The sequence below is a fragment of the Mytilus edulis genome, chromosome 2, assembly GCF_963676685.1.
Source record: "Mytilus edulis chromosome 2, xbMytEdul2.2, whole genome shotgun sequence".
Taxonomy (NCBI): domain Eukaryota; kingdom Metazoa; phylum Mollusca; class Bivalvia; order Mytilida; family Mytilidae; genus Mytilus; species Mytilus edulis.
This window is the reverse complement of record NC_092345.1, coordinates 35,514,457-35,525,938: the sequence shown is the minus strand read 5'-3', so window position 1 is coordinate 35,525,938 and position 11,482 is coordinate 35,514,457. Positions and strand designations below refer to the sequence as shown.

Sequence of the window (11,482 nt, the reverse complement as noted above, 5' to 3'; positions counted from 1 at the left end):
AAAATGAACTTAGAAAAGAATTTGAGTCAAAATATCAAAATTGTGAGTGATGATATTACAGAAGTAACACTATAACATTTCTTTTTGTCTTAAATCAAAATAAATTTAAAAAAAAGCATTAATTCGACATATGCCCTGTTTTCGTCTCGTCCAAACTTGATATTGGCAATCTCTTTAACACCTTATCTCCATATTCCCGTATGTTATACATGTCATTGTTATATAATTACTGTTCATAGGCATCTTGTCGTCTAAACCATTGACATTTCAGTACCTTTTATATACTATTGTGGACCGTCTATTCAAATTTGAAGTCTTATAGATCATTGAGGTTTCCCAGAACAAAACATTGACTTTGTTGTAAACATTGGTGGAGCTGAATAATGCATATTATTGTTCTTCTTACAGTTCCCTATTTGATTCTTATAAATTTATATATTGCTATGATGACGTGAAGGGTGTTGGGTGAATATCTGTCACCGGTGTCCTCTTATGTATTCTTTTATAATCATAATCCCATCCTCCTTTCATTTCTGTATGATCTGCCTAAATTCTGTTTATTTGTAAACAATCAAGAGCAACACGACTGATGCTAAGGATTCACTCTCTTGGTTAATAGGATTTTCGTTTCTTCAGCCACGTTTTTGTCTTCTATGTTTTATTTTTGAGTCTTTACAATTTTCAATCTGATATCACTCTTTATTGAAGTTTAAGTAGGTACACGTTAACCGAAATAGGATAATTTACGATTTAAAATAAACCTTATCATTGGAAAGTCAAAACCTACAAGGTTAGATAAGTGACTGCTATAAGTTTATGTCGTTTTAACATTACTTACTAGTGTCATCTAATGGGAAGGTCATTGCTTGTACAATTTATACAAAGATATAGCATTTTATAAACGTAAGTGATTAGTTCATTAATAAGAAAATAGTAATTTTTCTCTAACTTTAGTGCAAAAGATATAATCGTTGAAGTTCTATTTTCTGTTATTTTTGATTTCTCGTTTTTTTTATTTAACTTGAGATTATTTTTTTTTATTTGTATTTTCTCTTTCATCTTAGTCCCTTAAGGTAGATGGGGTGTCTTGCATTTTGAAATACCAGAAAACATCGGTCTAGATCTTTGATAAAATGTGCAAATTTTGAGAGGAGTAGGTAATTCATGTGTAAGATTTTTCAATTCAATATGGAAAATGAGATGTTTTATCATATTTATGTTTGTATTTTACAGAATATTTTGTTTGATTCAATTTTTTCAAACTTTGCCATATAAGGGTTAGGAATTTCTCTATTTTATTATGTAGCAAGAAAACGGGTCTGGTGACCTCAGTTTTTCTTTTTCTTATCTGAAAGTATACTATTAAAGTATCTTCTCATATTTTATCTCAATATTCTATGGTGCAGTTTTCGTTTAATGGCAGAAAATTGGGTTTTTCATGCATAATCTATACAAAATCGGTCAATTTTGAACAACCTGTAGCATCAAAATAAGCCCGGTGACCCATTCTTTTTATGATTTTTTTTTAAAAGCATGATATAAACGACATTTGGAACAAATTATTCAAAAATTCTATGGATTATAATTTAGACCCCATCTACCATAAATCTATAAAATTGTTCTTTTTTTCTATCATTTTTTGACAACAGAAATCTTTTTCGATAGTGTTGTGGTCAGTTGGTTAATTGTAAGATGGACACATTCAACCATTGCTGTTCATTTATTGTCATTTGTCCAAAAATCTTGGTTGAACTTTTCACCTTACTTTATAATTCTTAGAAGTACTTTTATATGCATATATGATGCTTACGCTGATCATCCAACACATTCGGCACTTGTTCTGAAATTTGGGCTATGGAATGAAAACAACAAAGAGAACTAATTCATTTAATACTGAACAAAAAGTGTCTTCTTTCACCGGGATACATGTATTGGTGAATATAGTTCAGATAGTTCCACAAATATTCGAATTATCAAACAGTAATGTTGAAGTATACAACTAGAAATGGTTGTGTCTGATTTTCTATATAATGCATGATTATGAATCGATGATGATCCTTTTCAAAACTAGAATTCTGCAAATCAAAGGACAAAATTGGGAAGAAAAATAATGAATTTAGCAATGAGTTCTTGTAAATAAATATTTTTTTTTACATTAAATGAAGGTTTATTTATAAAACGTACATCATATTATAAAACCTTTCAACTTTCTTTTTCCCGTTTTCCCTTTTTTTGCAAATTAAGTTAAGAACCAGTGCTGAAATTTATATTGCAATAAATTATGGTAAGTATGGTTTGCATTCTCTAAATATACCAAAAGGAAAGAATGAAATGATAAATTATAATTTAGAATTAAAGTTTATTTACCTATGAATAGATAGTACAATTTTCTGCATCTACAAAAGAAATCTTTTAATGGGAAGCTTATATTCCTTCTGCTTTAATCGATAGCTTTTTTTGTTTGTTTTTTTTTTGTTTTTTTTTTTTTTTTTACAAAATATGACTAATAAGATCTTCTTATGCAATGTTATTTTTCACATATTATATAATCATTCTTGATAAGAACATTGTTCTGAAAACATGGAACAATTCGACCTAGTTTGATCCCTTAACATTTCCTACCGTCAGTTGACGCAATTTCACCTTTAGTCAAAAGTCTGGTTTCCCGAGTGCCACCGATGCCAGTTCTATAACAATTTCATTCAACATACCTATAAATTTTGAAAATCATACAGTTTCTTCGTTTATTTGTAAAGCGAATTTCGGCCCCCTAAGAAATCTGTAAACTGTAAACATTATCTGTTCATTTACCATATAAAACACAGACAAACATATCGTATTATATCTTCTGTAATTATGTGACAGACTATGTAAAATGAAATTGAATTACACGGTATCAAACTTAAAACTAATCTGGAAGTGGTTTGGTTCACATCTACAGCATTGATTTGTGACGTAAACGCATTTTATTTATTTTTCATTTTTTGAGATTACAAAAATCACTTTTTTCACAAAAAAAAACAAAAAAAAAACAATATTTCAACCCATAATTTACAACATGAACATAACTTAATTAGCATATTGCAAATTTGTAAACAAATTTCCTTTTTTTAAAAGTTCTTTGAAAATTGTGTGTCGATTTTAATCAAATTTTCCGCAAAAATAATTTGAATCCTGTGATTATTTACGTGAAATTTAGTTTCTTTCCGAACGGTTTTGATTTTCGTTATCATATGCACATACATGACAAATAAAGAGTCTTTAAAATAATGCATCTCATTTTGTGTTATATGTTTTTGATCAATTTGATTCTAAAGTCGTATATCGTTTCTTTTGTTGCCTAGTATATATGGTTACAATCAACATTCAGTCTATTAAGGCGTTGATCAGTTTGAAAATAAATTAATTCAATTACTAATTTAAATTATATGCATGCATAGGAATGTAACTTTAACACGATAATGACGGCTAAGAAAAAATATTTTATATTCAAGCAATATTTCGCTAAACAAATAACTATATCAGGCGTATGCAGTCATCTAGGTTAAGAGTCCGATGCTGTTAAGAAATGTTTGCAGCTTTAATCTTACACGTCCGTTAACTATCTTATATAAAACTGCTTTTCAGCTTTCTTATCGAGTTAAACAGGTTCTCAAAAACAACATAAATCAAGAATAAACAAAATATATCATCAATATCACAGAAGCTTTCGGTACATCCAAAGAACAATATCAAAATATCCTCATGCAAAGATAAGACGGTTGGAACAGATAATATTCGTTTGATGTCACCTTCCATCTAAATCTGACAGAATATGTTATTTTCTGTTTGCAAGCACTGGTGTCTTATTGAAAATGACTCTTACTTTAAAGAAATTTGTCCATCACCTCTTCTTATAGCTTATCGCAGAACAAAACAATATCAAAAACATACTTGTTATCTAAAGTAAAAAACCAAACCAAAAAACCCTATAAAACTCGAGTGTTACAAACAATGCAGAAGCAGTGGTTTTAACAAAACTTTAAATTTTTGAAATACTAAGGCTTTTCTACCTCAGAAATAGATTACCTTAGCTGTATTTGGCACAACTTTTAGGAATTTTTGGTCCTCAATGCTCTTCAACTTTGTACTTTATTTGGTCTTTTAAACATTTTATTTTAATTCTAGCGTCACTGATGAGTCTTTTGTAGACGAAACGCGCGTCTGGCGTATACATAAAATTTTAATCCAGGTATCTATGATGAGTTTATCTACAACCACTGGGTCGATGCCATTGCTGGTGGAGATTTATTTCCCCGAGGGTATCACAAGCTTAGTAGTCAGCACTTTTGTGTTGACTTGAGTTATCATTGATATGTTCATAATAATAAATTAGCTGTTAATAAAACTTTTTATTTTTGAATTACTAAGGCTTTTCTACCTCAGGAATAAATTACCTTAGCTGTATTTGGCAAAACTTTTAGGAATGTTTGGTCCTGGTATCTATGATAAGTTTATTTATGCTGCAAAGTCGCAAACACTGAAAACTCTTCCACCAACACAGTGACAAAGCCATGAATACAACATCTATGTAACATCTAATTGAGAATCGTTCAATGCAAGTAAATTAAATTATTTATTTAATTTAATTTTTTTTCTTTTCAAAACAGTTATATGCGTATGAACTTAATCAAAGCTCTGGTAAGGTTGTGTACAGGACGCTCATTCAATTTTTCACTGATATCCAAACAGCTTTTCCGTTCTCAAAAGTTTGACGCGCGGTAATGGTTGAAAAGTGTAAATAATATTGTCATAGTTTTATAACATTGTCTTAAAATATATAAGAATAAAATTTACTATGCTATTATGACTTTGTCAACCTGAATGAAAACTAAATTGATTTTTAAAAAGTGTGGGAACGAAACTGTACGGTTTTCTAATATTTTGGTCATTCGGGAAACTGTCAAGCGGGGCTCCGACATTTGCAAAATAACAAGTTGCTTGATGGAATCTTTGATGAACTCTCATGTTAGCTAAAACATTCTTTATGTAAATATGAACCAATAAAATAATAAGAAAGATATATGCATCCAATTGTTTTCCTTAGAATGGTGAAACTCCGTGTAAAACGATCGAAATGGTCACACAACAGCAAAAAAAAAATGTCAAATAAACATCGAAAATCAATGTTTGCTATTTTCACATGTACCTTTTCTGATATATAGTCTTACCTGTTTGAAAGTTTCAAAGCCATTGTTCCAGTAGAAATCCAAATATATTCCTTTTCTACATGTCGGATATTTTGTTGACTGTACAATCGCTTACAAGTTTACTGTACAATCGCACGGAGCCTTCCTGTACAATCGCTTTGAGCTTTTCTTTTCCTTGTATGGCCAACTAGACTACTTCGAAATGAGAGTAATCTACTTAACCTTGTTATGACTTCACGGTCCGCTAGCAAGCAAGCTATTCAAAGGTATTACCTTTACCTACACACTCATTGCGTTTTGCTGTAATAGTTTCTAGTGGCATATGACTAATTATAACTCTTAAGTATATAATGCTTAGTACTTTCTCTTCTGCCACATTCATGATCAGTTTATGTTATCCATGATACTTTTGTCATATTGTTCTGGAACTTATTCATCATTTATTCTTCATTTGATCATCATTTTATATTGTTAACGTTTCATTGCGTACATCGCTTTATGTGCGCCAGTTTCAGGAGTTTTATACAGGACAGTGTAGGAATCCTTGTTACTTTCCCTCTCTCTTATGAGTGACGTAAAATTGCTCAGCGAGTCGTGTGCACAACTGCAAAGAACATTCAGCGGACACGTTGTCCAAAGGAACAATTCGTGGCTAACCACAGCGTGAGTTACATTTAAAACATTACAAATCATGTCTTTACATTAGCGATGAACTGTTTTAACATATTTCCCTATGTTATAAAGAAACTATGAACATTTTACCGTTCAAACTGTTCGTATCTGCGATTACACGATTTAATTCAAGACAGAACCCGACGTGTGCAAGGATATTCATCTTTTTATTATTATAAAGAACTTTAACAGCTTTATATATCTACGAACTTATCCGTATTTTTAATGGACTTTAATTATCATTGAACACATTGTAAAATTGTACTTAAATTTGTATTTTCAGTTTTTCACCATGTGGATTGGTAGTGAAATAAAAGTCAGCTCCTGATTGTTTTATCTTTACTTAAACCCAATCGTCTTAGTTACACCCACTGGTCAGGCCAGTACACATATGAATATTTATTAAAGCTACTCCAATCCAATGCGATATATGTCTGGCATGATTTTTCTCTCCTTTTTCTGTTACGATTTAATAACAGTTAGTTATTTGATATTGTTATCATTTTTTTTTCAAACCTAAATTACACACTCAACTGATGTTTGAAGCTTTTATTTTAATGGATGTAGCTTGCATTAGCCGATCCGGTATGCGGGGGAGGGAATATTGTGGTTGAAACACCAGTTTTTTTTTGTAGACGTTTCAGGGTGTTCCGTGGTTTGGATCTCCTTTTGCAGAAAGGCGGGATCCGCACCAGGTCTGATATCGTCAATGATAGTATTAAATGATGATCCGATCATTCAACTGATTTTTTAAATAGTTTGGTCTTGTGCTGTGCTAGTTTTGGGGAGAAATAAGCGCACACAGACATTTTTAACACTGCCAAATTATTTATGTACCTGTTTCAAGTCAAGAGCTCGTAGTTCAGTGGTTGTCGTTGGTTCATGTCTGTCATATATGTTTTTCGTAAATTGTTTTATCATAAATTAGGCCGTCAGTTTTTGAAATGTATTGATTCTTATTTTTCACATCAGGACCTTTTAAAGCCGACTATAATTGATTAAATCTATTTATTTTTTTAACTTTGACAATCATATCACATCTCCTTATTTTTATATTGAAGATATAAATGTGGTTTGATAAAATGTTGTTCGCAATAAAAAAAAAAAACTTTTTCGTTCGTTCGTCGGATGCTATAGTTGGGAATATTGAAAAGTTCCTGAGTCGTGACATCGAAGGTCATCTTGGAGGATTTTGTGTTTTCTCTGTCTATTGGGATAACAAGTCCTCTCCAATCCTTGATAAAACTTAATTTTACTGGAGCTTTTTTCTACCAGTAGCTATAGCTTGTAATAAATAGACATCTCATTTGAAATTATACCACATCTACTTATTTTAATATCATGTTCAATGACCTATAAGTGTCTTTTCTTGGATCCGTGGTTATCCATTCCACATTCGAATTCCTTTATCAAGTTACAATATCCCGATCCTGTGATGAAAAATTCTTTGTTAAATTGTTCAAATATGTAATTATTATTATTTTTTAAATTGCTGGTAAATAATATATTAAGTAAAATTCAATATATGCAAATTACCCTCCCAGCATCTAGTCACCTTTTCGGTATATATAAATATTTATTTTGTACGAGGAGTATTTTCATTTTTATTTTAGATTAGATTCTTAACATATTTTGTACTGTCTTTTTCTTTTTGTCTTGTATATATACTTATTCAGTGGTTGTTTGTTTATGTGTTACATATTTGTTTTTCGTTCAATTTTTGTACATAAATAAGCCGTTAGTTTTCTCGTTTTACATTGTTATTTCGGGGCCTTTTATAGCTGACTATGCGGTATGGGCTTTGCTCATTGTTGACGACCGTACGGTGACCTATAGTTAGTAATTTCTGTGTCATTTTGGTCTCTTGTGGAGAGTTGTCTCTTTTGCAATATACCACATCTTCTTTTTTAAATCTATTGTACACCATTTGTTTTTGTCTCTGATATAGTCACCTTAAAAGGGTTCCATGATAGAATCTTAATTGTCAAAATGACTTGTTTTGTGCTTATTTTCATTTCAAATACCATAGATGACTATAATTGGACAGCAAGAAACAACCAATGCTATGCAATGTATTTAATAAAGGCCAAGCAATTCTACATGAAAGCTCCAAGTGATTGTTCAGTAAGGCTCCGAGTGATTGTACAGTAAACTTGCAAGCGATTGTACAGTCAATAAAAATATCTGACATTTAGAAGAAAATGAGTATATTTGGATTTCTACTGGGATAATGGCTTTTCAGACAGGTAAAACTGTATATCAGAAAAGGTAAATGTGAAAATTCAGGTAGCAAACATTGATTTTTCGATGTTTATTTGACATTTTTTATCGCTGTTGTGTGACAATTTTGATCGTTTACACGGAGCTCCACCATTCTAAGGAAAACGTTTGGATGCATTTATCTTTCTTATTATTTTATTGGTTCATATTTACATAGAATGTTTAAGCTACCAAAACTTATAGCAAAAACGTTATATAGTAACATAAGAGTTTATCAAAGTTTCCATCTAGCAACATGTTATTTTCCAAATGTCAGAGCCCCGCTTGACAGTCTCCCGAATGACCAAATTATCAGAAAACCGTACAGTTCCATTCCCACACTGTGAAAAAGTCTTAGCAACTGCTGAGAAAAAAGTTGAGTGCATTGTACAATAACAAACAGTTATATGTACTAGTGAATGAAAGTTTCGGTGTACACGTATTTATTTGGATACCGTCTAGTCTACACTTATATTGACGGTAATATAGGTTATATGTGATTTGATTTTCATTAGAAATATTATATAATCATGGGCCAAGGAAAAATGAATACAAATTTTAGGGTTAACAATTTTGAATATTCATCGATTCTGATAAGCCACGATCTTTCTTTGCCTATTTTGACAACACTGAACCGAACTGGCTGCTAAGAACGAATTTTTATTTCACTTCACTATGTTACCTTCATTATCTTCATAACAAGTAAATAAAATGGCAGTGTCTTTTCAATTTGTCAATTTGCCCGCTAATATGAATACCTCTGACAATGATTAGGGTACACAATAATCCACAACGTAATTTGCTTATCTTTACATTAAAAGTAAACAATATCAATTTTATAGTTTTAAAAAAGTTCGGAATTCTTATTAATGACACCGAATAACATAAAATAGCGAACTCGAAGGTAAATAAAATAGGGGAAGTCCATGAAAACTAAAAAAAATCAAACGAGAAATTTGATCAACCAATTAAACAAATAGAATCAATCGTCATATTCCTGACTTTGTACCATAGTTTTACATGTTTTATCACGTATCTGTTTTAGTGCGTCCGATAAGGTAACATATGTGAATTTATACTAATAAGTACAGTTTATCATTTCTAGAGCAAAAGAAGAAACAATGGTGACCATGATCTTCCTTTATTTGTTGTTATTCCACCAAGTATCGCTTATTATGGGAACGTTTGGAAACAATCAGATGATACAGATTAAGTCGGGAATGTCTTTGTCTTTTGCGAATACAGTAAAAACTGGATCATTTTCTACCTTCATGCGTGCATCTCCAGTTACAAAAGTTTTCGATTTTATAAAAGCCATAGCTACTATCGTTGACGCTGTTCTCAATATTTTCGGAACAAACGAATCTCCAGAATTACAGGAAATAAAAAAGTTATATCAGGAAATGAGTGAGCGTTTTAATAGCGTTGATATCAAACTTAGAGATCTTGTAAGTCAAATTAAATGGACAACCACTGAAATTCAGTTTGGTCCAGTGGAACAGAATATAAACTCAAATTTTGAACAACTACAACACATTTATAATCTGCCTTTGACCTTAAAAGATATTGAAAAGAAACGTTTCATGGACTCCTTTAAAAGCACATGTTTAAATTGTGCTTCAAATCTTTTCCGTGGAATCCTTGGAACAGATACGATATTTACGGGAAGTATCTTAAAAAAGGCAATTACATCATTCAAATACGACCGCAGGAAATCGCAGAACTTTATGATTGGCACACTACAGTTATTGACCAAAGCAGTTTCCGCTGAACTCATATATGAGCGTTTTGAGTACGGTGAAAACTATTTTCAAACACATCAAGTTGAATGGACAGCCAGGATGCGAAATGTTACCGTCCTGATGCAGTCTATCGACCAGGAGGTAGTGAGTAAGTGGTATGATCAAGCTAGCATTGATACTGATGATTTATCCGTGAAGCATTATGGACTTTGTAATCAGAACTTTTCAGTCATCCTTTATAATTTTCTTCAGGAAAAATACTATTGGCGAGATTGGCTTGTAATAGTGTACAATCCTATTTGGGGGATCAAAACGCACATTAATTATGTGTGTGACGGGTATCGAAAATATGGTGTGCACGGAAGAAACGTTGCTATAGCTACTGTTGATAAATCAAAACCATCAATTAATATGAAAGAATCAGCCGAAATAATTATGAAAACGGGTTGTTTATCATGCTATTCAATCCAAGCAGATACCGTCTACAACGGAATTGACGTAAAAACTAAAACATGCAGTTTGTACGGTTCTGTCGGCGCAATATCTTCGAATGAGGATGTATGGTTCCAAGGTCCATCGGAAAGGTTAATACATACACCCCTGAGATATGGAATATACACAGTTTATGTTTTTGGTTGATGGAGCTGGAAAAAACCCTGGTGGCACATTTCTTTCTATTTGTGTCATTAACGGAGACTAATAGCAACAATAATTGAATTTGTAAGGGTTAAATTTAATTATCATAATAATTTAAGTTTAATAAAATACTCATAAGATTTTTCAATATTTTGACAGAAATCAGTAATTCTATCCATTCCTACATATGTATAATTCATAATTTTATATAACTATGGTTGAATAAAATTTGATAGCATATTTAAATGATTTTTATATCATAACCTAATTTTACTTATATGTTGTTTATCAGGCCCGTAAATTTAAACAGATGAAAAAAGAGTACAATCACAACAAAATATCGAGCGGAAAATTCCTTAACAAACGGCAAAATCAAAATCAAGAGCTCAAACGCATCAAACGAATGGATAACAAATGTCAGATTTCTTTCACTTATCAATCATTTGAATAAACTTGTTCTGAATTATTGTATATGTATAATTAGGTCTTTCCACCTTTCTTGTGGAAAGACCTATTGTATTTGTTCTGATTATTTATTTTTTTTCTTCCGCCTAATTTTTTTCTTGCGGTGTAAAAATGTTTCAAAAGATGTCGCTTAGTTTTTTTGTATATGATATCATTCAGTCTATACGCTTTTGAAACTGACCCTGTTTAACCGAACACTTTTCTTTGTAAGAAAGAAAAGAAACACTGTTTTTCTTGTTATCAGATCTCCTCCGCAACCGTAAAAGAAAGCGACAAATTTATTTTTCCAAATTGCTCGTTATATCCTCAGGATGTTACGTTTTATTTTCACCGAAGCTTTACGAAGACTCCATATGAGAGTTATTTCCCCTTTTGTAATGAAATAAATGAAATAAATTTGTTACTGGAAAACCATTAGTGATAGAGGCCTAGGGTCTTTTGATTTGAGGTCCTTGGTCAAAAAAATGAAAATGAGGTCAAGGTCAAAGGTCAAGGTCATGTTCAAAAATATGATTTTGG

The 11,482-nt window shown here is 31.4% G+C and overlaps 1 protein-coding gene across 1 annotated transcript; it reads left to right on the top strand.

Moving 5' to 3' along the window:
• Window positions 1–812: 812 nt before the first annotated feature.
• Window positions 813–10,738, top strand: LOC139512062 (uncharacterized). Its single transcript, XM_071299381.1, has 2 exons — window positions 813–903; window positions 9,226–10,738. The coding sequence occupies exon 2, from the start codon at window positions 9,242–9,244 to the stop codon at window positions 10,499–10,501; it is 1,260 nt and encodes a 419-aa protein (XP_071155482.1). The 5' UTR covers window positions 813–903; window positions 9,226–9,241; the 3' UTR covers window positions 10,502–10,738.
• Window positions 10,739–11,482: the final 744 nt, after the last annotated feature.

Excerpts from the sequence above, each read along its gene's own strand:
- LOC139512062 (XM_071299381.1), top strand. The coding sequence starts at position 9,242 with ATGGTGACCATGATCTTCCTTTATTTGTTGTTATTCCACCAAGTATCG.